The sequence below is a fragment of the Vipera berus genome (assembly GCF_964194415.1).
Source record: "Vipera berus genome assembly, chromosome: 3".
In the NCBI taxonomy this organism is placed as follows: Eukaryota; Metazoa; Chordata; class Lepidosauria; order Squamata; family Viperidae; genus Vipera; species Vipera berus.
In genome coordinates this window covers 63,058,013-63,084,765 of record NC_138204.1, presented here as the reverse complement: position 1 = coordinate 63,084,765, position 26,753 = coordinate 63,058,013, and the positions used below count along the sequence as shown (strand labels likewise).

Sequence of the window (26,753 nt, the reverse complement as noted above, 5' to 3'; positions counted from 1 at the left end):
GATAATATGTTAATATTTTGTTCAAATTTAGTTTCTTTTGTCCATCAAAATTAATCATTTCTAGACATAATGTCCTTGGACCAAATCTTTCCCAGTCATAATCAGGATCTCAGAAGAAAAACTGGGAAAAAAATTTTTTTTAATGACATTATTTGTCGGTTCCTGTCAGGCACAGTTCACTTAAAGGCTGTGTTCATACAACACAGATTTATTCAATTGTACTAAAAAATATTATGCCCACGGGTCAGCAGTAGACAATTCTAATGTCTTGGTCAAAAGGGAAAGAACCATTTTTAAAGTCTTCCCAAACACCACAAAGGAATCTGGGTCTTGAACTTCCTTGCTTTTCCTCTCCAGTTCAGAAAAATACAATGAATAAATTGGGCCAATTAACCTTGGCACCCTTGTAAATTGAAGTCCATTTACCTACCTGTTCCTCCTCATCTTCTACTAGCCTGTGCAGCTACAGAAAGGGGATGTGTAATATATAAAGAACACAGAGATAGAATTCATACAGAAGCCATTTGTCATGGTTCCGACAGATGAAACTCTTCAAAAGAACTTCGAGGTATTGTTTACCTTAAAGGATCTTTTATTCATGTAGCATAATATCGGCACTTACATAATCAAAGCCAAAAACTGATTTCCCCTCCCCTGGGCACATAGTATCAAAGCACAATTCCCTCCTCCAATTAACAGTCATAAATCACATTCCCCAATTAGCTTGAAGCGCGGGCTTCCTCTCCAGCTCTCCAGCTTGTCAATTCTTTATCAGCTCTGGGCTCAATAACCTTGATTCTCATGCTACATTTACTGTTATTATGTCTAGCTGGACTCTCATTCACATCCCCCCTTCCCAGCATCATCTAACTCTAAAAGCGAAAGGGAAAAAATGGCTACCTTTCCATCTGTTATCAATGCAAAAACATCTGATGTTAGCAGCGCTGACACCATTTATTCTTTCAAGGAAGATCAATGGCTTTGTTTCAGTAGAAGGGTGAAAAGCATTAACCATCTTAATGCTTCTGTTTAGAAGACACAGCACTAAGGCAAATTAGTTTAATCTGAAATAAGGCTGTATGGGACTAAAACCATCCATATTTCCAATGACTGTACTAGGGCAACCTCAGCTAGGTTAACCTCAGCAACTTCAAGATGTGTGGATTTCAACTTATTTGGAATTGAAGTTCACAATCTTAAAGTTGCTGAGGTTGAGAAATATTGAGGTAGGGTATTTCATGACATGCTGATGCCCCAAACCAATAAAAGTGCATTTATGTGAACTTAGCCAATAAGGCTCTTGGGACCTTAATGTGTTTTTGATGGAACCTTTTCAACCAAAAGAGACTATTTTATTCAAAGTTGCCTCAGTATCTCATTCTGCTTAGTTGGTATACTTTTAAAAGATTTTTCTTTACTGACAGTGGCAGAATGTCTCCATGACTACACATATTTGGAGCTACACCAAAAGCTACATGGGATAACGAAAGCCAGCCAGATACACATTTGTTCTTAGTTATAGCTTGTTTTAACTGTAGTTTGTTAAAATCATGATTGGTAAGGTTATGTAATATCCTAAATAAAAATATATTACAATTGGGATTTAACCAGCCATAACATCCCTTCTGTTATATGGTGACCAAAATAAAGCATTGTTGTTGTTGTTGTTGTTGTTGTTGTTGTTGTTGTTGTTGTTGTTGTTGATCTATGTTCTCTCTGCAGTCCTTCCATGGACTTCTGGCTCACTGAATAGAATATATTGCTATCTTCCAGGCCACCACCCTGCATTCTGCAATACAGGAATGATTCATGACCCATCTCAGGGAGAGACCTGAGTGTATAATAAAACCACTTTTGTCTTCAAAGAAACAACATCGCCTGAACCTACATTGGAAATGTATCACATTGGGGGGGGGGGGGGAATTGCAATACACTTGAATCATTCCACATTCTTGATAATATGTTTACTTCAGGGAACTCTCTAAACCAGAATGGAGCTTGCTTGCTTGCAGTTTAGTGTATTATATAAACTCATCTATTGTGTTTGCAGACAAAAACAATTTATAGTTTGGTGCATTGTGTGAACCCACCAGTTGTGATGTATTCAGTAGACTTGTCTACACAAAAGTGGCTTTTTATTTTGTGATCACTAACTCTCACAGGCCAGATTCAGGTAGTTCTATGATCAATGTTACAAGAATGATGTGACACAAGGTTTGTATTCGCATTTTCTTTTCCTTTTACCCTTCCTTTTAATATTTAAAATGATTTGAAAGGTTCTCCTTTCAGTATTAACCAGGCAAAAGTGGGATGCTCTTTCCATTCCCTCTTTGTATCATAAAACCATAGATTCCTATACTCTTCTGTTTCTACCTGTACCTTCGGGACATGAGTGGATTTTTAGAGCTTGAAGATAAAATAAGCCTGTATTTACTATATCGATATCCTGCCCCTGCTGTTTACTAATGGAAAGATATCATGTGTGAAATAGCCTATCTTCTGCATGTGCTCTGCTACTTCCTATTTTCCATACCATTATTTATGTAATAAGACCATGTGCAAAGAATTTAAGATTTAGCTATATTTAGTACAAGCTACATTTGTCCCTAGCGGCCTAGCCCTATGAAATTATCATGAGAAATGACTGACTGACGGATGGATGGATGGATGGATTGTGAGCTGTATGACGCAGATCAGACCAAGAAATAAATTCCACAGAAGGCTAAAGACTACTTTGATTTAGATTAGCTATTGTATCATCATCTTTCAAGTTTGAGGGTTCTCCTTCTCCCTCTTTTACAACCATGTGGTATCTTCCTGAGATGTTTGACCACATTTTCTATATGTCAAGGACAATCTGTGTTTTCCTTCTGGTCTCTCTGGTAATCATCTCCCCGGTCTTCCTCAAGATCATCTTTTTTCACTCTCTTCATTGATTACGTGCCACCAAGTTGGTGTCAGCTCTTAGCAACCATATTTTTTCTGGGATGAACTTCTCCAACTATTCCTTTAGTTCATCCAACAGTACATCCATCACTGCTATAATTGAATCCATCCACCTTGCAGCTAGTACCTTCTCTTTCCTTCTACGTTCCTAGGATTACACACTTCTCCAGAGAGCTAGGTCATATTTTGGATGCATTATGCAAAGTATGATAATCTGAGCCTGGTCATTTCTATGTTGAGTGAGAACTGGGGTTGGTTTGTTCAATGATCCATTTGTTTGTTTTCATGGCTATCCGTGATATTCTCAGAAGTCTTCCAAAACCAAAGTTCAAAAGCATCAATGCAAGTCCAGCTTCTTCAAACTCCAACTTTCACTTCCATAGATCGTTACAGGGAAAGCTTGACTGCTTGATTGCAATCTTTGTAAGTAATATTGCTGATATATCCCAACTTCTCTAAGTATCTTTCACAAGGCCTTCAATCCTATTCTACTAAGTGCTAGTTTGTGGCATATTTCTTGGCTGCCGATTATTTTACTTTTGACAGTCAATCTTAAAATGTTGATTGACCCTATGCACCACATCATTATCTTCACTGTCAGTTCTAAGACTGGTTGCTGTGCCTGCTAGCAGTAATCTGATCTTTTGTAATTATCTCTTTGCAATTTTGATTTTTTTCCCCCCTGCATGCAATATTAGCAACTAGATCAGTACACTTAAAGGTCCTCAGCATTTCCTCAGTAGCATGTTAAGTGGCATACAACATGAGGAGTCCATCATCTGGCATTAGATCATCTCTTTCAAGTGGTCTTACCATTATGATTGGATTCCTACATTGCTCTGAGCCAATGGTTATTGAACAAGCCACAGTTATTCAGCATAATTACACCATGAAATGTAATATAGGCTTTTTTTTCTCCTATGTTATTAGGGAACAGGAATTAAATATATAGAAATTTATCTTAAAATGAAGTGTTATCTGTAAAACTGAGCTCTGCAGAGCTTCAGCACTTCCACCAAAGAATTGGTTGAGGTGAGTGTTAATTTACTGCTTCTAGCAGATTAAATCAAAATGTGGCTTTGGAAGTGATTCAGATTCTTTTTCTTCCAATCATGTTACTGACTCATCTTGTTCCTTTTTTACAGCATAAAAAACACCAGTAGTTGACTAGTGACCATCATCATAATTTTTTGTTGCTTAATTTTGTACATTTTAGCTGAGCATAATCAAAGTCCTCCTTTAATTTTAATAACTCAAAGACTTCAATGGTGTTCTTTTTTGTTGTTGTTTCTGTACACATCTTCCTAGCTTCCTACCTTCCCAGAACAGCTTGCAAGAGGATGAATAAAGGGTTAAATAAAACCATCACAATAGAGACAATAACGAGTACCTGCATTATTTAAAACAAAGACCAAGTGAACATCCCTCAAGAAAGATGTGTATAGATAGTCCTTGACTTATGACCACAATTGAGCCTAACATTTCTGTTGCTAAGCAAGACAGTTGTTCAGTGAGTTTTGCCCCATTTTATGACCTTTCTTGCCACAATTGTTAAGGGAATCACTGCAGTGATTAAGTCAATCTTGCTTCCCATTGACTTTGCTTATCAGAAGATAATAAAAAGTGATCACATGACTGTGGGACACTGCAACCATCATAAATATGTGCCAGTTGCCAGTTGTCCAAATTTTGAACATGTGATGACAGGGATGCTGCAACAGTCATAAGTGTGAAAAATGGTCATAGGTCAACTTTTTTGTGCGGTTTTAACTTCAAATGGTCACTAAATGAATGGTTGTAAGTCGTGGACTACCTATAATTGGAGCCATGCCACTCAGAAGGCTTATTTTTGGCCATCACATGATCTGAACACACCAAGGCCACTAACCCTAACCCTAACCTTTTGTTCAACTAATCTTAAATTCACAAGTTGGTTGGTATTGGGAGAAACTGTCTTTTAAATACCTGGTCTGTAAGCTGCTTAGGGCATCATAGTATTATGGTTAAATATTCTTTCATCTAATGCAGACATGTCAAACACAAGGCCCGGGGGCCGGATCCGGCCCGCGAAGTGGTTTCATGTGGCCCGCGAAGCCATCCTGGAAACAGTGAGGGAACGGCCCCCACTGCCTTGGCCCTGGCCCAGAGACCCTCGTTCTGCCAGAGACCCTCAGATCTGTCCCACTCCTGCCCAGGCCCCCATAGGCACCCTTGATGCGAACGATGTAGAGCTGGCCACGCCCACCCAGTAGGCCTTACGCATTCTAGCCACACCCACCCTGGCCATACCCACCCGGCCCCCTCAGGGCAACCGCAATGCTGATGCGGCCCTCAATGAAATTGAGTTTGACACCCCTGATCTAATGGAAGAATAGTGATGTGATTTTTGTTTTTTCCCCACTGGAAAAAAGTTGGGAAAGTTATCACAAGAAACTGTATTTACTTGCCAGGGCAGAAACAAAGGGTTAGGAAAGAAATAGACTCAAGAGATATGACTAGACTTTCAAAGTACTTTTAAAATATAAACATTTGCTTACTTTGGTTATTACATATACCAGTTGCATGAGGACAACATGACAGTGACTCATACCCTCATCACATGCTCTCAATGTTCTTTACAAGGGACAGTAAATGCAGTAACTTCGATGTTTATTGATGCTTGCCTAGGGGAATATATTACACCTGTCTTGTAGGCCCTGCACTGGCTTCCTGTTAGATTCTGGGTAAAATTTCAAGGGCTGGTCTTAGCCTATAAAGCCCTGTATGGCTTGGTACCTGAGCATTTCAGTTATGCTGGAAGAAGCATTTGACTGTTCTCCATTTTCCGAAAGTTGGGGAGCTGAATCCAGAAAGTCTGTTTTTCCATTATGGGACCAGCTCTCTGGAATGGCCTTTTGGCAAGGCCTTTTGGAAAAAAGTTTTTTTTTTCCAAAGGGCTTTTGGGATTTAACACCAGTATTACATTGTTGAGTTTTTAATGTATTTTTATATATTTTTAGTATTTTTGTGCTGTTTATTTGAGCCATAATTTATGTTTGCCATAAATTATAAGTCTTATAAATAAATAAAAATATATGCATAAAATTGGTTGACTTGCATGAAACTATTATGAATATGTTCTTTTAACAATCAAAGGATTGTCAAACTGTATGGGAAGAAATCTATATGTCCGCTTACTCTTGCTTTGCTATCCTGTTTGGTTTGTGTGTCTGGCTATCACATCAAAATGATATTTGAGAAATTACTGGATTTTAGGATTCCCTTGTATTTATTATTAAAATGAGATTGATTCATTTTAATTCACCACTCATTACAGTTTGGTGTTATGGTTAAGGTGTTGGTGTAGAAATCAAGAGGCTGTGAGTTCTAGTGCTGCTTTAGGCATGAAAGCTGGCTGGGTGGCCTTGGACCAGTCTCTCTGTCTCAGCCCAACCCACCTCACAGGGTTGTTGTTGTGGGTAAAATAGGAGGAGGAAGGACTATTATGTATGTTCACTGTTTTAAGTTGTTTATAAAAATAATAAAGCCAAGAAAAAAATCTAATTTATAAATAAAATAAATCCTCTTTTCAACAAATAAGATAATCCTCACTTACTGACTGCCTTGTTTTGCAACTGTTCAAAGTTATGACTATGTTAAAAAAATGCACCTTGGCGACCAGTCCTTGCATTTACAACCATTGCACCCTCCCATAGTCAGGTGATCACCACTTGTGTGCTTTTCAACCACCTTGTGAGAAGTAAAGTTAATGGAGAACTGGAGGTAAAATTGTAAGTTGCTGTCTTGTGATGCTTCCCTTAACAACTAAATGGGAAATGATATCATAAATCCATTGCATTCAAATGATTTTCTTCTCAGTGGCTGCGGCACTAATCAATCGAGTTGCTGATCCCAGTTGTGGCTACTAATCAAGAACTATCTGGATGGGGAAAAGTCAGTTTTCTATTTTTTTTCTTCTTTTTCTAATTACAGAGGTATTACTTCTGTATAACAAATTTCGTTAGCTGGATTACTGTACAGTTTTATAGCAGATTCAGTCCGCACATTTTTTTGCTGAAGCAAGCACAAGCAGGCATAAGTTAATTTTAACCAACATGGGCAAATTTGAATTGGTGAAATTATTTTGGTAACCAGATTGTTAATACAATACCAAATTAAAGTGAATTAGCATGAAGTACCGTACATAGCTTGTCTAGCAAACAATGAATTCTTTTGCACCTCTCTGTAAGTAGGTAAGTTGAATAATTAATATCTGTGATATGACAGGACACATTTAGAATAAATGGGCATGTCATTCATATAATTATAAAGATCCATCGCAAACTATTTGTGACACAGTTTGGGGGTTATGTAAAAATGAGTATGTTTTAAAAGGTTGCATACCAAAACTATATTAAAAATAATAAAAGTGGTATTAGATACAATTTCATACATTGCATGCGTTAGAAACACAGTACATATAATCAGAGTGTGATGATCAAGGTTAACATAAAACAACCCCGGAAAGAATGTTTATTCCAAGGACAATTTTTCTTTTTCTGGCAGCAATCACCATGGTTGCTCCTGTAAATGCCAACTTTATCTTGGGTTGTTTTTTTCTTGTCAGAAGAGAGAGATAAGAACTGATATCATAGAAAAAAGTTCTGAGCGTGAGAGACTTCAGGAAAGGATTTAAGAAACAACTGTTTAACATTCCCATATAAAATGCTTTTTTCAAAAAAACCCCAACAATTTACAGGTATGGAGTGAAAGAACAGCTTTTATTTCTATATGATCCACCACATGGCTGCTCGGTAATTTTCTTGCCATAGGATGCAATAACACAAGCCAAAAACTGCAGGTAAATTTAGATGAAGTGTTAGGCTGTTAACTTAGGAAAATAAAAAAAAATACCTTCATTCCCAAATAGACAGATTAATACATTCTGTATAAAAAGTGGGCTTGTCTTTTAAGTGCCACAAAAATTTCTTGCTGCAAAAAAACACTAAGATGGATATCACTCTGAAGCATGATGTAAAGGGATGCCTTGCTTGCCATGCCACTTGTTCTGCATGGTGTTCAGACTGTATTTGTTGTTACAGAGTGTCATTTGTGCAGCATCAGAAATATCACATATCTAGAGACACTGTTCCACCACCTAAATTGTCCAGGGGTCTTGCAACGATACAATTGAACACAGCTTCTACTTGAACCTGTATATGTTTAGTGTAAGTTTCAAGTTGCTTAATAGGATAAACATTGCACATATTTCCCCAGAGATAAAAGAATGGCCTCCTCATCAATTCCTTAAGGCCTTCTGCATCTAGCTTTTTGCTTGCCACAGCATAGGGATAAGAAAGATTTCTAAATGTCCCTTCTAGTTTCTATTGCACTTTGTCTCTATTAGCTTTGTCTGAGAAAGCAAGCAGATCCTACCTGAAAAAAAAGGAATAAGAGTTTCCTTTGATAACTTTAAGATCAGACTATGGTGGCACATTGTCAGAATTTGCAATTGACCCAAAATATAGCTGCACAGGTGGATAGATGTTACTAATAGAAGAGAATATTTGTAGCTCAGGGTTGAAATGTGGGGTGCTTGGTGCTCTCTGAGCTCGGTTGTTTTCTTCTAGACATTTTATTAGCAAACTAGGTAACATCATCAATGCAAGGAGTAGCTGTTCCTGTCTCTTTTATTACTCTCATGTTGAAATAGCTTCATTTGTTGTCTTCTGAGTTCAATTTAAGTGTTTATAAAAGCAAGTACCTTGAATTTGGTTTGTGGGTGAGCTATAATATGATTTGTTTGCCTTTTCTTTGCAAGATGTATGAATTCAGTCCTTGTGATTTGTAAACTATCAGTTGTACCAAACGTGTGAACATAGCCAATGGCGTATTTCATTAAATCAGGATTTTTTTAAAAAAGAAATAATTTACCTCAGTGTGTGAATCCAGCTAATGGGACTTACACCCAAATGCCTATGCAAGGATTTCACTATAATTAAAGTAAGAGGAAAGTCACTTCCTGTATAGATGAATTATAGCTTGTATCAGTAGATTTTCTCCCTCTGAAGCCCTTTTGCAAGTTAGTGAATTTCATGCTAAAGTTATTTGAGCAATAAGAAACCTTTCAGAATGTTACATCTTCCTAGAGTAGATAGGCGAAAGAGGAGGCTTTCCCATTAATCACGTCTGATGCAGAGACGTTTTTAAACATTTGAGATTGAGAAGCAGCACACTGACATATGACTGAAGATTGGTCACATCAAGGGAAAAAAGCTGCTGTAATACCAAGTGTGTGCCTCAAAGATAAGAGTGTTGCTTTCCCTGCTACTGCTTAATATTTTCACTGGCTCCTGAAAGCTTTACAAATAGAATGTTTTAAAAGGCATGTAATGTATTGGGATTTGTAAAGTGTATCACGTGGGTTTGGTTGCTGGAAGGTTGCTTAAGCAGGGAAGCTGGCTAACAGCTCCCTGCTCCTCAGACAACCCGTCTTCAGTGCCGCCATTGGCTGCTTCTAGGGCGGCAATAGGTTGCTTTAAACCTATTGGCCGCCACCTAGAGACCTGGGTATAAATAGCTGCATTCCCCAGTTCGGTTCCTGCAAGCAAATAATGTTTCTGACTGAACTCACTCGCCTCGTCTCTTCGCTCAAGCAAAGAACCCAGTATACAACACTGGCGACAAAGGTGGGATCCTGCTTCTCCAACAGAGCTGAGAGTCACTAGGGGAGAGGCTGGAACGCGCCTGGTGGGAAAGCAATTCCCCACCCTACGGTCGGCCTAGCACAGCCACGCTAGTGACCACGCACCCAGAGGATCAGTCCCTGGGCATACGGAGGAGCAGGATAAGAAGACGATGAGCCCTAGCCGCAAAGACCAACCGAGATGGTGAAGGTTGGAAAGCTGGAAGAATTTGACATAGCTCACCCGGAAATATGGTCTTCTTACCTATCCAGGGTCGCGAACTACCTCCGTGCCAATCAAGTCGCCGAGGATGGCCTGAAGGCTGCTATGCTCCTTTGTATTTGCAGCCCAGCCACGTTCGACATCGCAGAGAACTTGTTTGCGCTGACGCCATTGGAGTCCGTAACGTTCATGGACTTGAAGAAACGGCTCAGCAACCATTTCCAGCCCAAGCTGTCAGTAATTGCTTGGCGCCACGCTTTCGAACAGAGGGTTCAACAGCAGGATGAAACAGCGTCTGAATTCATTGCGGCATTAAGGCAGGCCGCACACCTGTGCCAGTTCTCTGACGTAGAAGAGAGGCTCCGGGACTGACTCGTCTGCAGCCTCCGGAATTGAGAGTTGCAACAAAAACTCTTCACCAAAGAGGCTGTCGTTTCCAGATGCGCTGAAAGAGATCATGGCGGACAAAGCTGCCGGCAGGGCCGTATGAGCCATGCGGCCTGCCAAAACAGCACAGCATGAGGAGACTGTACACCACAAGGACGCCAAACACGCTGAAGACTCCAACGACAACACAGAAGTTGACAACCTCCAAAGGCACGACGACCAACAATGTCGCAGTGACAAGCAACAAGGGACTACTTACAAGGCAGATCCCTTCCTTAGGTGCCCAGGGTATGGTGGCCGCCACCAATGCATAGACTGTAGGTTCTGGACAGCCACGTGCCGGGCCTGCAGGAAGACTGGCCATATCGCATCCATCTGCAGAGGTTGCCAGAGGGACCGGCAATCGAATCGCCAGTCGGACATTCCAATCAGGAGAGGTACCGGGGCCCTGGGGCAGTTTAGCGTAGGGTTTTGCTCCAGCCACAGAAGCATTTGCCACCCCGGAGCTTGCCACCCCATTAATCCAAAGTTTCGGCTTCAGGTTGAGCTGCAAGGGGTCCCTTGCAAGATGGAGCTGGACATGGGCTCAGCCATGTCCATTATATCACTTTGGACATTTAACTTCATCTGCAATCACAGCAAGAGATGGGCCAAGCTCAGGCCATCTGACATTATACTGACCGACTTCCAGAATGCCAGAGTCGCAGTCAAGGGCAAGGCCACACTGGCCGTCAAATTTAAGGGGTTTTCTGGGCACCTGGACGTTGTCGTAGTAGGGGGTCAGCGAATGAGCCTGATCGGGCTTGATTGGTTTGATGCATTAGGCATCCAGGTAACTGGTATCAACCAGATGCAAGTCGCAAGTCTAGCGACAGTATGCGAGGAATTCGCAGGTGTGTTTGACTCAGGTCCAGGGACTTACACGGGCCCGCCAATAACATTTAAACTAGATCCTACTGTAATGCCGGTTAGGATTAAACCACGTAGAGTGCCATTTGCTCTTAAACACAAGACAGACACTGAATTAGATAAGCTCGTAGAACAGGGGGTACTACAGCCCGTAGATAGGGGTGAATGGGAAACCCTAATCGTCATGCCACTAAAAGCCAATGGAGAGGTAAGAATTTGCACTGATTATAAGTGCACAATTAATCATGCACTCAAACAGCATGTGTACCCAGTGCCAGTAGTAAGCCACATCCTGGCATCTCTGCAAGGGGGTACAGTTTTCTCAAAGTTAGATTTGGCTCAGGCCTACCAACAGCTTCCTGTGGATGAGGCCACAGCCACGGCACAGACTATTGTAACCCACAGGGGGGCATTTAAAGTAAAACATCTGCAATTCGGGGTTAGCGTAGCCCCTGGCATTTTTCAAAGCATCATGGAGCGCACACTCAAGGGCATTCCAGGGGTTTGCCCCTATTTCAACGATGTACTCATTGCCGGCGAGTCCACTGAGGTGCTTGCAAGGAGGCTCAGAGCCGTCCTTCAACGGTTTTGTGAAGCGGGCCTTAAACTTAAGAAAAACAAGTGTAGCATTGGAGTCCCTTCAACTGAGTTCTTGGGTTTCCGTATCAATGCCAATGGCATCCACCCTGCTGAGTCGAAATTGAAAGCCATTCAGATGGCACCCAGCCCCAAAACAAAGGGAGAGCTTCAGGCATTCCTAGGCCTCCTAAATTTTTACCATGCATTCCTTCCTAACAAGGCCGCATTGGCAGAGCCATTACACTGGTTCTTGGATAAAAATACTGCTTGGAAATGGACCAATGTTCATGAAAGCAGCTTTAAGGCATTGAAGGCCCTACTGTCCGCCAGTTCAACGATCACTCATTTTAAAGAGTCGATGCCAGTATGCCTTGCGTGCAACGCATCCCCATACGGGGTGGGGGCTGTTCTAAGCCACTTGGAGAGTGATGGGACTCAAGTCCCAATTGCCTTCTGCTCCAGGACACTGTCCTCCACAGAGTGTAATTACGCACAAATTGATAAAGAGGCATTGGCCATAGTAGCTGGAGTAAAAAAATTCCACGACTACTTGTATGGTAGGGACTTCATGGTCTTCACAGACCATAAACTGCTATTGGGGTTATTCACTACAGACAAAGAGACACCACACATCTTATCCCCTAGGATGTTAAGATGGTCCATCTTCTTATCGGCCTACAGTTTCAGGCTAATTCACAAACCCGGCAAAGATGTGGGCTATGCAGATGGCCTCAGCAGGCTTCCACTGCCTCAAATTGAGCCAGATCCAGCCCCAGCAGCCCGCGTTTTGTCCATTCAGGACTTGTCGGAGTTTCCCCTCCACACTGGGGATGTAGCTGCAGAAATGGCTGCAGACAAGACTCTAAGTAGAGCGCTATCCTGGGTTCACACTGGATGGCTGGAAAACAGTCCTGGACCCAAGTTCCAGAGCTACTTCACTCGTAGACACAAGCTGTCAGCTCATAAGGGTTGTATTCTATGAGGGAGCAGGGTCATTGTCCCTGCTCCATTAAGGGACAGGGTATTGCAATCGCTTCATGAAGGTCATCCGGGTATTGTTCGGATGAAAGCATTGGCACGAAGCTATTTATGGTGGCCAGGATAAGATAAAGCCATTGAAGCTCAAGTACACGAGTGTTACACGTGTCAGCAGTCTAGGCCTGAAATGCCACATGCTCCTGTCCATAGATGGGAGGAGACATACACACCCTGGTTGAGGATTCATATAGACTTCGCTGGGCCCTTTCAGGGACAGCTATTTTTTATAGTGGTCAACAGCCACTCTAAATGGCTGGAAGTTATACCAATTGCAAATATGACTACTGCTAGAACCATCCAGGTGCTTAGGAAACTCTTTGCAATGCATGGGCTGCCAGACGTCGTAGTGTCTGATAACGGGGCCCAATTCACAGCAGCAGAATTTCAGGCCTTCTTGAGGACTAACCTCATTAGGCACACGACATCGGCTCCATTTCACCCATCTAGCAGTGGGCAAGCCGAACGAATGGTTCACACTACAAAAGAGCCACTAAAGCGCATAGTGACTGGGGATTGGCACCACAGGCTGGCCGATTTTTTGCTCTGCCAGCATACCACACTGTGCACGGCAACTGGCAAAAGCCCAGCAGAGCTGCGCTGGGGAAGGCGACTAATCACGAAACTGGACAGGTTGCACCCAGACTGGGTGGCAGCAGATGTCTCTCGCCCAAGACCTCCAAGGGGGTTGCAAGTGGGTGATGGGGTGTGAGCCTGGAACTATGGGCATGGGAACTTGTGGGTGCCAGGCAAAATCACTAAAATATCGGGCCCTCTCTCATACAAAGTGGCCCTAGATGGCGGGCAAGTCATTCGCTGCCATATCGATCAGCTGAGGAAGCGGTTTCCAGAACAGCCACAAAACGAGGACGTTCCAGGTCCAATCCACGGACCTCAAACAGGCAGCCAGGCCGAACAATTCACATGCTCTGAGGACCCTAGCAGTCAGAGCAACAGGGAGGTGGTCATAGAAGGGCAAAGCCCAGGAGAGCAACATGGGTCCCCTGATGGGGAAAGTCAACCCGAACAATACAGCCGCTGTGCTAACTCTGTGCAACCAATGGACTCTGGGGTGGGCCGACCTGGAAGGGCCAGCCAGAGAAACTCAAGTCAGCCAGACTCGCTTGGACTCAAGGACCCTGGTCTACCCAGCCTGGTGGGCAAGCTGGTGGACCAGGATCTGCCGGGATCCCCCAGGCAATCTACAAGGGTTCGCAAGCCTCCTGCGTACTTACAGGATTTTGACCTTAAATAATTATGCTGTAATGTTGTGTTGTCACTGAATTGCTGCTAGTCAGGAAAGCCTCTGTATTAGCGAGATATGGAACAATGTGTACTCATGCATACCAGTATTTTGTATTCTTGAAAAACTCTGTAATTGCTGTAATTATTTCTTTTGTTGCTATAATGTGTGTACATTCTGGGGGGGAGGGGTGTAATGTATTGGGCTTTGTTCTATTAAAGTGTATCACGTGGGTTTGGTTGCTGGAAGGTTGCTTAAGCAGGGAAGCTGGCTAACAGCTCCCTGCTCCTCAGACAACCTGTCTCCAGCGCCACCATTGGCGGCTTCTAGGGCAGCAATAGGTTGCTTTCAACCTATTGGCCACCACCTAGAGGCCTGGATATAAATAGCTGCATTTGCAGCCCTGTTTCCCAGTTCAGTTCCTGCAAGCAAATAAATAATGTTTCTGACTGGTCTCTTCGCTCAAGCAAAGAACCCAGTATACAACAAGGCAAATGTGTTTTTATACTGTAAACACTTTGCAATGTCTGTAGTGGGAACAAGTCAGAGTAGCTGTAAGCTGCTATAGGTAGAGACTCACGTTAGCCTATGGCTAACCTTTTCTGTCTAACACATTTTATTGAAAGGAATCTGCTTCATGAGCTACAGTTCATTTCATCAGATGCACAGCAAGGCACAGTAGACAAATGGAACAAACTTTGCCCACAAGACTTAATGGACACAAGCTTGATAACAGGATTTAAAACAAGGACAAAGTCCTATTGGACCATTTCAAAACCCAGGACGCTCTGTTGCAAATCTCACAGTGGTCATTTTGGGAAAGAATGAAAACTTTAACGACACCAATGAGCAAGAGATTGATGAACTGAAATCCAGGTAATCCTCAATCTACCACAGTTTGTTTAATGATTATTAGAAGTTACAGCAGCACTGGAAAAAAGTGATTTATGACTGTTTCTCACATTTACAACCATTACTGTATCCCCATGGTCACATGGTCAAAATTCAGGTGCTTGTCGACTGACTTATATTTATGATGGTTGCAGTATCCCAGAGTCATGTGATCACCTTTTGCGAACTTCAATAGGAAAGCCAGATTCACTTAACAACCAAGTTGCTAACTTAACAACTGCAGTGATTCACTTAACAACTGTGGCAAGAAAGGTCATAAAACGGGCAAACTCACTTAAATGTCTCACTTAGCAACATAAATTTTGGGCTCATTGTAGTCGAAAGTCCACCTCTATATCAAAAGGTTTCAGACTATCTCAAAATATTTTAGCAAATAGAATGGGGTTTTAACTTGTTATAACTTGCTATAATTTCTTTCAGACAAGCCACTCTGCATCTGATGAAGTAAGCTGCTTCTGGCAAACCTTTTGCTTGTTAGTAACATTTGTCAGAGGGAAAAGTGTGACTAGACTCCTTCTGTTTGTAAGGAAAGCCTGAGAACAGAGAGTAGTGGACTAGATAGTGAAGCAACATAGACTACAATTTTCTAACAATCCCCCTTTATAATACTTTATAGTCAGAGATCATGGGTTCATGAGAATTATAGTTCTAAACATTTGGAGGGCACCAATTGTGCTGGACTACAATTCCATGAAAGCAAAGTTTGGGAATTAATGGGAATTATGGTCCTACATTATGCAAGAGCAATAAGCTGGGGAAAACTGGTACCTTCCATAGGCTATATATCATAGGAGGGTATCCACAGAAGGCCCATTTAATGGCTGGATTTACTTACAAGTTGCTTTTTATTGTATTGTATGGTTATGACACTTGCACATTAGACAAAACAGTATGGTAAAGCTGACTATACTTCAAAGTCAGACCAAAATTTTGTTTTTCTAAATAGAAATTAACAGGATGTTATAAAAGTAATATGCAATGCAATCTTTATTATTTGGCTAATTCATAAATTCCCAGTAGGATTAACATTTTACTGCACGTTTCAGGAAAAATAGTCTCCTTACTGGATAACTCTACTGTTCTGGTAGAAGAAAAACCGAACTCATGAAATGGTTACTGTATTATCAATAAGATTTGGCCCAGGGAAAACTCATAAAGCTCATACTATTTCTACATATTATTTTTCTTAGGATACAGCTGGACAAGAAAGGTACAGGACCATCACAACCGCTTATTACAGAGGAGCAATGGGATTCATCCTGATGTATGATGTTACTTGTGAAGAGTCCTTCAATGCTATACAAGACTGGTAGGAACAGTTCAACAAGATGTCTTTTTTAAAAAAAACAGTTTTAGTAAAGGTAATCATGTCTGAGATCAGCTTACACCAAATTCTGTAAGACAGGAAAATGAAATCCAGCTGTTTAACAAACGTTTTAATCTAATTTTACGCCCTTTTATTTAATTATTTTCTTTGATTCTGTCAAATGAGTACATTAATAATTTCAGATTTCCAGTCCAATTCTGTCCTCAGAAAGAACTGCCACAGGATACAATGGGACTTGATTGCAACAGATAAATATGCGTATGATGGCTGAATGTCCTTAAAGATGCTCCATTAATGCACATCGGGGGTGGGGGTGTTCTTTTCCTGTAACTATTTTGCAGTCCAAATATTCTACTAATGGCATTCACTGTCAACTCAAGTTCATTTCACAATGTCAATGAATAACATCAGTCCTGCCTAATGTTTATTTATGAGATTTCAGAGCTACTATAATTATACAGAGAGCGTCTGCATTACCAGAAGCTATACATCATTTTACCATCTGTGTGACAGTATGTTGTCCAGCCTTCAAACACTGCCACAACATTTCTATCAATATAATTCTGATTCAAAACATTTGGCGGTGGTCCAATATACTTGAATACATTTTAGATTTAGATGGAGAAGTGTGTTTTCCGGTAGTCAAAAATCCTGGAGCAAATGAACAACAAATTTCAGAACCTCTAAGACAGGGGTGTCAAACTCAATTTCATTGAGGGCCGCATCAGCATTGCAATTGCCCTCAGGGGGCCGGGTGGGTGTGGCCTGGGTGGGCGTGGCTAGAGTGTGGTATGGCCTACTGGGTGGGCGTGGCCAGCTCTACATCGTTGGCATCCAGGGTGCCTATGGGGGCCTGGGCAGGAGTGGGACAGATCTGAGGGTCTCTGGCAGGAGGAGGGTCTCTGGGCCAGGGCCAAGGCAGTGGGGGCCGTTCCCTCACTGCTTCCAGGATGGCTTTGCGGGCCGCATGAAACCACTTCATGGGCCGGATCTGGCCCCTGGGCCTTGTGTTTGACATGTCTGCTCTAAGAGGTATCCACATGTTTCGACTTGGTGACAAAGCATGCTTTTCAGTCTAGACTCAGCTACCAAGTAGTGTAACCTTAAAATCTCTAAATTAGTAAAATAAGCACTCAGATCCAAGCAGGCAGTTACTTCGCACAGATTGACCTTAATTAAATGGCTGTCAGAATAGACACGGATAGCTTCAAAATATCCACTTCCAGGAAGTGATCGTTCCCCTCTAGCCTGTCTCCTCAGGGTGATCCTGGTAGTTCCAAGCTTATATAGGTAGTCCTCAACTTACCACAGTTCATTTTGTGACCGTTCATAGTTACAACAGCACTGGAAATTGTGCCTTATGACCATGTTTTACCCTTACAACCATTGCAGCATCCCCATGGTCACGTGATCAAAATTCAGACACTTGGCAACTGACTCACGTTTATGACGGTTGCAGTGTCCCAGCGTCATGTGATCTCCTTTTGACAAGCAAAGTCAATGGGGTCAGTTAACAACTGTGGCAAGAGAAGTAAAAAGGGGCAAACCTCACTTAACAAATGTCTCGCTTAGCAGCATAAATTTTGGGCTCAGTTGTGGTCTTAAGTCAAGGACTACCTATATTTGCCATTTTTCTTTGCAAAAAAAAAGCACTGGGTCATAGCCACTGGCCAGTCTCACTTGTGGAAAACACTGATGGTACCATGTGGAATCCAAAGCATTTCTGGAAATAAAGGTAATACTAGAGATTGGAGTTTACCACGTTCCCATTTTAGTATTGAAAACAAATGTTTTAAAAATTAGAATCATGCAGGGGCTATGAAGGATATGTGTGGTCCAATTGGTATCAGCAGGATGAGGATCCCAACTGCAGTAAAATGTGTGGAATAAAGTTTTTTTGTTCTCAATCACATCCATATTTTGAAATGTATCATGAATACTGTGAAATATTATTTATCGTAGATAACAGCAGATGGCTGTTTCAAATTTACATATCTAGGTTTTATTCACTTTGATCTCAACTTATTTACATATTAATCACATCTACATGGCCTCCCATATCACAAAAGGGATTGAAATAACTTACAGCTGTTTGGAATGCAAAAATTATCTCTATTCCTCTCCCTCCCCATAACTCCATTTCTTGGTCCAGAAAGGGTAGGGTAGAAGTTGAGTGCAATAATGCATCATTCATTAGAGACAAAATCCTCTTAAATCAATGGGGCTGACTAACATTAAGTGAAACAATTACCTAGTGATCTTCTCCAAGGAGGAGACAGTCATTTCTTAGGGATGTTTTAGTTTGCATTTCTTCATGAGTAAGTTGTTGGATTTGATGATTTAGATGTTCTTTTCCATATTATTATCATAATATAATTATGAGTAGTTCTGCATAAAATTATACAAAATACCCTCAGATCCACGGCACTCTGTGAGGAGGGTATGAAAATCTATCAGCCTTGTAAGTCACTTCTAGCACCCAAAAATGCTAATTTGGTTAGGTTTGTTTGTCTTCAGTTCACATATATAATTTCCATGGTAAGATTCCTGCATAATTATTTTTAAACAAGAAGTCCTCCTCTTTCTTTGACAGCAGAGGATGTAAAAGGCAATAGAGGGAATCCCGGGGAAAATGGTAATAGGGAACGTTCATCCATTGTCTTTCTGGTCTTCAGACAACTATCAGTGTTGCAGGAGTGTTGTCGGAAAACAATGGCAATTCTGTGATGATGCAACACTTCCCAGGCAGCTGACAGCTTCTTTGCTCTTTAAATCACACTCCCTGGGATAATTATTTCACACATCAGGTAGTAGTTTTAATTTATGTCTTTTCATAAAATGAGAAATATAGTACTTCTTGTAGCAAACTTGTACTGTGCCAGTTTGGATCATGTGTCTACTGCCCTCTTCAAATGCAGTCAGTTTGAATCAAACATTCCCCACCAGTGAGTTTAACAGCATGGTTCTAGGTCAGCAGAACAGCATGCAATATTATTGGAAGGATCTGTCAGCTTAAACTGCATAATTACATTCACACATTTTAGGGCAACATAGGTGACTGTATTTTCATTATGCAAGAACTGGGAAAATCTCTGTGTAATAAGAGAGTAATTGTCTAAGAGCTATTTCTTATGTCCATGTTACTGTGCTTTTTCCACTCTTCAGGCAGGATAAGTGTATATTGGTATAAGGTACACTGTCTTTACTGTACTGCAGCAACCAGATTACTTTTCTTATATAATATAATGGGGGATAATTTCAAGGCAGCAACTGTTGCATCCCTTAGCATCTTTCCTCCCATGTCCACCATCCTGTCCCAAAGGAAAAACCAACCATGAGTTGTTGGCCTGAATGTGTGTTCAAAATGGTTGGGAGCTCAACCTTTAATTTTTATTGTTTATTTTCTTAGCCTTATTTTTATTACTTCCTATATGGTTCTTCTGAGAGGCATTTTGCAGGAGAGTGATAATCCTATGAAATGATTTCATAGATGGTTCCATCCTGAGATTGTCTGAATTCTAATCTCCCTGTTCTGAGAATAATACCACTCCCTCACCTCTGTCAAAAGTCTGCCTGAGTGATTGGAAGAGCTGATTTGAAATATATGACAGAAGAAATAAAACCCGAGAGGTCTAGGGGCTTTTGTGCATCCGGATCTTTCATTCTTTTCTTCTTCCTTCTTCTCTATCAATTATTTATTACCATGCAAAAAACACTTCTCTATCTCATCTTCCATTCCACATTTGTTTCTTTTGGTGTTACATATTTCTCATGCTTTATAATATGCACAGTACATAACATATCACACAATCGTGTCAAATACCAGTATTCCTAGCAGACAGCTCTATCAATCCTCTGAGAGTTTGTTATTCCAGTGCAAAGAGAAACAGATTAGGTGTTTACCTTCTCTTGTTGACCAAAGTCGAAATGGCCATGAAGGCACTGTGCTGAATGATTAGATGAGATGGCATTTCCACAGCAGACATTTCAAGCCAAGAGGAGTGGATCATCTTTGGGTCACCCCCAGGTCATTTCAGAGACACTGTAGATTGTCTGCAGGAGAGAACTCTTGGATTGGGAGAGGGAAAGAAACATTTCTTCCAACTATTTAAAAATGGTTCATGGCTGCCTCAGGGCTGTGGGTGAGGTTAGGGTAATCTGAGTTCGAGTCCCACCACCACCACCATCTTTTTACAGTTTGGGTTACCAACACAATTGATTGGTCAGTTTCATGTCACATTAATGGAAACTGAAACTGTAATAAAAGTCTCAAAACAGGCTAAAGATGGCTAAACACATACAGACAGAAACAAACCCCGCTTACTCAAACAAGAATGAAAGAGAACATTCTGCATCAATGGTCCCCAACCTTTTGGACACCAAGGACCAGTTCTGGGGGGGTGGGGGTGGTTTTGCGCTCTACCTAGATCCTGCGCATGTGCAGATGAAGTTTTGCTCACTTACATGGCCCGGTTCCTAACAGATCACGGATTGGTACCAGTTGGAGGCCTGGGGGTTGGGGACCCCTGTTTTAGATTATGCTCCAGCTCCTTGTGCATTTCTGCCCAAATTATGGCTCTTGCCTGTCCTGCGTGTTAAGCAGAATTAGACCCACTGGAATCAGTGGCATTTAAATAAATCATGACTAATTTAAATCCCACTGATTTCATTACATCTTCCTTAAGCATTATTAAATTTTCATCCAACTCACTGGCCTATTTACACTAACATCAGTGAGTATGTAATATTCCAGAGCTGAATGCAAGATGAAAAAAAAATAACCTAATTAAAAAAACCTGTAAAGCCAGAAAGTGTCAAGGGCTAAAACATATTCAATGTTAATAGAGCAAGCAGTTCACAAGTTGTATCATTCTGTGATAAGTTCAAAGTGTACAGTCAGCTCCGAAGAAGTGCTGAACACCTCTAGCTAAACACAGCTAGGAAAATGGAAAAGAATGAGAGAAAAGGCCACATTCATTGCTCAATTTAATCATTTCATTACTCAGGAGGAAAAAAAAACCTGGAGATGCAAAGGAGATAACTATCGCTTACAGGTTATTTTGTTCTAATTTCCTTTGTTTGATTGATCAATGCCATAAACCTGTGTACACATAATAAGAGTAGACTAATACAAATATCATATGGAAAACAGGCAGAATACTAAGATACTGTAAAGAAGATAATTGTGCAGAGTATGGAAGACGACATTGGTAGAGATATGCAGGAACCAACTAGACTGAAGCATTTTTTTAAAATCACAACAATAATATAATATCCAAAGCCAGCTCAGGTAGATACCTCCTTAACTAATTGAAATATAAGGAGGAGAAACTATTGCTTTTAGAATGACTATTATATCGAACATAGCCACTGAAAAAGGAAAGTAACTTGTACACTAGCAGTGTTTCCATGTCCCTGTCATTTTTGCCTCCCCAACTATATAAATTCGGTTGTTACAAATTAATGTGGAGATGCATCCAGTTACCTGAAAGACTTCATCTCCCCTTTAGAAAAGGCCTGACTATTTTAATCATGATAACAGAAGCAATTCATTGTCCCCCATTTTGGAGAGATTAGTGAAGCCAAAGCACAAAAATGTACCATTTCGTTAACAATGGGTGATGAATGCCAAAAAATTGCCATTGGCTCTTCGTAGATTGTTTATCACAATTTCAACATTTATTTAAACTACGGTATGCCCTATCAGCAAGGCTAGTGATGAATATTCAGTGGGTATACTGATAAAAATGCATACATTGACTGGCTGCCGCTGCTTTTATAGAAGAGGCCCAGTGTGGATTGACCACTGATAATCCAAAAATTGTAGGAATGAATAATAATTCTATCATTTTATCATGCATGTGATAATAAATAAATGAATTATCATACATGATAATTCTAAATCAGAAAGCAAACTCCATCAGCAATCTCAAAGACTCAGATTTTGACAATATAAATAGGAGGAGATATAAGGAAATATTGCATTAACTTGGGTCTGTTTAATGGGGTAGAAATAATCCATGTTAAGAGTGCTCACTAGCTGAAATATATTAGAATTACAGGGCAAGGTGATTTACTTGAATTAATCCATGTTTTTAATCTTCTGACTCCCCCTGCTGGATTTAAAGGGGGTGGTTTTGTGGTTTTGCAATTTTGTGATAATGACTTCTAAACTAAAGTAAAGTAGTGGGAATTTCTAGAATTAAATACTTTAAGTACTAACAACAACATCTTGGTAACAACACTGGCTATTTTCAAGCTGTTGCTGTTGTTTGGCTGTTGATGGCTTTCTGTAGCTACGATTCACAGCAAATCATATTGTTGTCTTCTTTGTTTTGTTTTTTTACAGGGCCACTCAAATAAAGACATATTCCTGGGATAATGCACAAGTTATTCTGGTTGGGAATAAGTGTGATATGGAGGATGAAAGAATTATTCCCATTGAAAAAGGAAAACATTTGGCTGATCAGTTGGGTACATGTTCAACCTTATCTTTTTTTCTCCTCCCCCGACACACACACACACACACACACACACACACACCCGTTTCTTCACTCTGGCCTGTAGCCACATCTCATGTTTACTGGCTTTTCCAGATATATTTTTTATTTTTGATTATCAGAGAAAACAAATCAGTGTTGAAAGAATCTCAAAGCCTTATGTCATCGTCTCTAAGGTTTTTATTCCTCTAAATATGGGATTTGAGTCAGCAATGTTTTCCAGTTCCAATATTTGACTCAAGGCCTGTAGGAATCCTTTCCTCATTACTTTATTTCACCGCTAACTTTCTTCCTGCTTTGTGCTTTCCCTTTTATATTCCTCTCCTTGTTCAGTATACCTATTAATGAACTGATCCATTTCATGTGTCATTATGACTATACCAGCCTTTGTGCTTCTAGTCTGTCTGATATCTCAGTTTATATCAGGGTTTCTCTCTCTCATTATATAACCCCTCATTCAATCCCACTGTGTACTCTGACGCTTAAATTGTATGTAACTAGATTTTAGTATCTACAGGTGGTTTTTTTTAAATTCTAGTCATGGCTCCAGGAGCTTACTCTGATACTTATCATTGTCTTTCTGTTACTTTGCAAGCAGATAGATTACAGTGTCACTCAAATAGGTAATCACCGAAAGCAGACTAGGAATGGAGGTACACTGACTCACATAAAAATAAACTCTGGGTTTAGACATCCCACTAAACATAAGATTGCTTCAATACATTTTATTTAATTTTTCATTAAATTTATATAGCACCCATCTCCCCGATATGGTGATTCTATTCAATAAGCACAGATGGATTTGCACAATATCCTAATATTGATTTAACAAGGATAATTTCTAAAACTGAGAACTGAAGAAATACATGAAATATGAGGACAGCTGTATCAGAATGCGCCGTAGAATGCAGAACCCAAGAAGATTAATGGAACATCAGGCTTAAAAACATACACATCAGCTTTGGCTGAACACCTCTGGCAAAGGTCAGAGGAATGTCAGCAACCTGGCAATTATAACAGCTGTTTCTCCAGAATTCCTACATGAGTAATAGAAATGGTAAATATTCACATTGAAATAAGGAGGAAACTATCAGCAGTCTATCTACATGGCAATTAATGACTGATTGTGGGCATTCCACTCCACATGCAGGAACTATAGACCTGAGATGTTGCCAAACTGTTTCAGAAGAATGTAGCAGCACAGCTAGAAAAAAGTCACTTACTCATTGTCTCCTCCTCCCCCTCCTCCTTCCTAGAAATCATTTCACTGATAAAAGTGACTGTGAAATCCTACAATACACGATTAAATGTTAAGGTTTAACCAAATGTGTAAATTCAAAGGTAACTCTCAGGTCTTATTTCATATATCACTAGGGATCAGTAGGTTTTTAACAATAGCTACTGCTGTTGTTTAATATTGTAGTGGGGAACTAGGAGCCTACAACTAAGTCATGGATTTAAATTTACTAACAATCCCTTTCTCAGGAAAGAAAGATACGTATTGTGCCTTAGTCCCATTACCATAGCTGCTCACGTAAATTATTAGTACTTATGGACATTTATAGAATGTGGGAAAGTGGGAAATAACAAGAGAATTTAGGTGCAAAGGTATACCGGTATCTGACAAAGCAATTGTGCTCTATGAGAAAAAAACCCCAAACCCATAGATCTCACAAATCAAATGCTTTTCAGTGATTTAAAATTATATCACAATGGGCATGCATCAATGGTTGATACGTGCATTTCTCAGAAGTATGAAGAAGGTAAAAGATTGTTAATTACTCAGCTTCCTAAAATATTTATAGATTAAGTACATCTTGATGTGATTTGGAAAGGCGTTCCTATTAGCAAAACTTAAAGCTCAAAACCACTTACAGTATTAGTTACATTTTACCAAGTGTGAGGATCTTCAGAATACATTCTTATGTTGTACTCAAAAATACCTTGATGGGCCATACAGAACTCAAGTAGGCAGAATGTGAAATACATAACTGCAGTTCATTCATAGGTCAAATGCTTTCAGAAACTTTCTTCTATATACTGTGAGACAATAACAAAGCATCTTACCTCCTCTGAACCTGAGGTGTTATTCTTGTAAGAAACTAGCAGAAAATGTAACTCCAAAGTAGTATTAAAAGCACTCTTGAGATAAGCTGATAACTGCTTTGTCTGCTTTGTTCCAAAATAAAAACTAGGTTTTGATTACTTTGAAGCCAGTGCCAAGGAGAATATCAATGTGAGGCAAGTCTTTGAGCGTCTTGTGGACATCATTTGTGAGAAGATGTCAGAGAGTATGGAGTCAGAAGCTTCAAAGGCTACTGCTGGGAAGAATGTGCGGCTCACATATCAGCCACCTCCACTGCAGCAGAAGTGCTCCTGTTAGTGCCTCAAAAATCAGTAGGAAATTTTTCTCTGATGCAGGAAAGTTTTCTCCTCACTTACTGTCTTTAGAAAAGGATGTGTCTGTGCTGGTGGAACTACTGTAAGTACATTTGTTCAATGTACACAAAAACATATTCTGCGCCATGAATAAAATAAAAAGTGGCTGCCAATGCTAGCCTTCCATTAAGAATTTATCTTAAGGTTTAATATTTTATAGTGTTAACCCATTCTGAATCATGCTTGGTGTTTCTAATAATTTTATTAACCATTGAGCCAAATAACATGAATTCAAAAACACTTCTGGATCCGTTCATCAGAAGCCACTGCTAAGACTGAAGAATGTTTAAATAAATAGCATTTAGCTGTAATGAAGACATACATTGGATGCATGTTGACAAAAGGGAATTAAGACAGAAGCAAGTAACAGAATTATTAGCACGCGCAGTAATAATTTTGAGATGCTGCATTGCTTAATTTCTTTCATTTTATTTTTTGGCAGTCTTTCCAACCTATCCCACACTCAAATAACCCAAATACTGCTGGTTATTTGGTAATAAGTCTCACAAACTCTGTGCTGCCACCACGTGGCTGTTCTTGGGAAATTATAATATGCTAATTGGGTCTGCCAGTCTTCCCCTTTGTGATGTATTTCCTATCCTGCTCATGATGCTGTACTAGGATCCACCCCTTCTGGGTTGGACTTCCTCCTTCTCCTTGCTCCCTTGTGTTCCATCCTCCATTGTAACATCTGAACACAAGCCATGCGGACAGTAATCCTGTTACTGTCTTTCGACTGTTCTGCTACAGGCAATTGTATTGCGGATTTAATTCCTTGTTAAGACACTTATTGGTCTGTTTAAGCGAATTTAGTCACATTTAACGGCCCTTTGCAGACAGTGAACTCATAAAGCACCTGGTTCATCTGAAAAACCTTTATTTTGCATGTAGAAGGTGGTCACAGCAGAGAAGGTGTGGTCAGGTGAATCTGGTCGGAGCTTTAAGGTCGAAAGACAGTAACAGGATTACTGTCCGCATGGCTTGTGTTCAGATGTTACAATGGAGGATGGAACACAAGGGAGCAAGGAGAAGAAGGAAGTCCAACCCAGAAGGGGTGGATCCTAGTACAGCATCATGAGCAGGATAGGAAATACATCACAAAGGGGAAGGTACTGGCAGACCCAATTAGCATATTATAATTTCCCAAGAACAGCCACGTGGTGGCAGCACAAACTCAGTGGTAATTAAGAGATGCAATAAGTTTTGCTATAACTAAGGTTGCAATGCTCTCTTCACCATTATCAGAATAAATTCAAACTTTAATGAGGCTTACTCTGGTAACCTAAATAAGATTGTACATAAAATTTACATAAACATATACAATATTCATTTCATTTTAGCCATTGTATGGAAAGTAACTAAAAATAATCAGTAACTGTGATTTTTTTCCTCATTTTGTTATTATAACAAAATTTTATTTTCTTGTATATTTATGATATATTACAAGATACTGACTTAAAGTGCTTGTAGTGTATTTGTTGTTCTTGATAAGTTTCTGACAAAATAAAATATTATTTGGTAACTACAGGTTATTTTATTAATTTAGGTTTCTGATGAGTGCAAACAATCTATCCAAATACAATAGGAGG

At 40.3% G+C, this 26,753-nt stretch overlaps 1 protein-coding gene across 1 annotated transcript in view; it reads left to right on the top strand.

The window, feature by feature from the left end:
* Nucleotides 1-26,753, top strand: part of RAB3B (RAB3B, member RAS oncogene family) — a 71,823-nt gene extending 45,070 nt beyond the window's left edge. Inside the window, exons 3-5 of the mRNA XM_081323675.1 lie at nt 16,089-16,207; nt 22,575-22,699; nt 24,921-26,753. Coding sequence (XP_081179801.1) covers nt 16,089-16,207; nt 22,575-22,699; nt 24,921-25,108 — 432 coding nt within the window. The 3' untranslated portion in view covers nt 25,109-26,753. The remainder of the gene's footprint in view (nt 1-16,088; nt 16,208-22,574; nt 22,700-24,920) is intronic.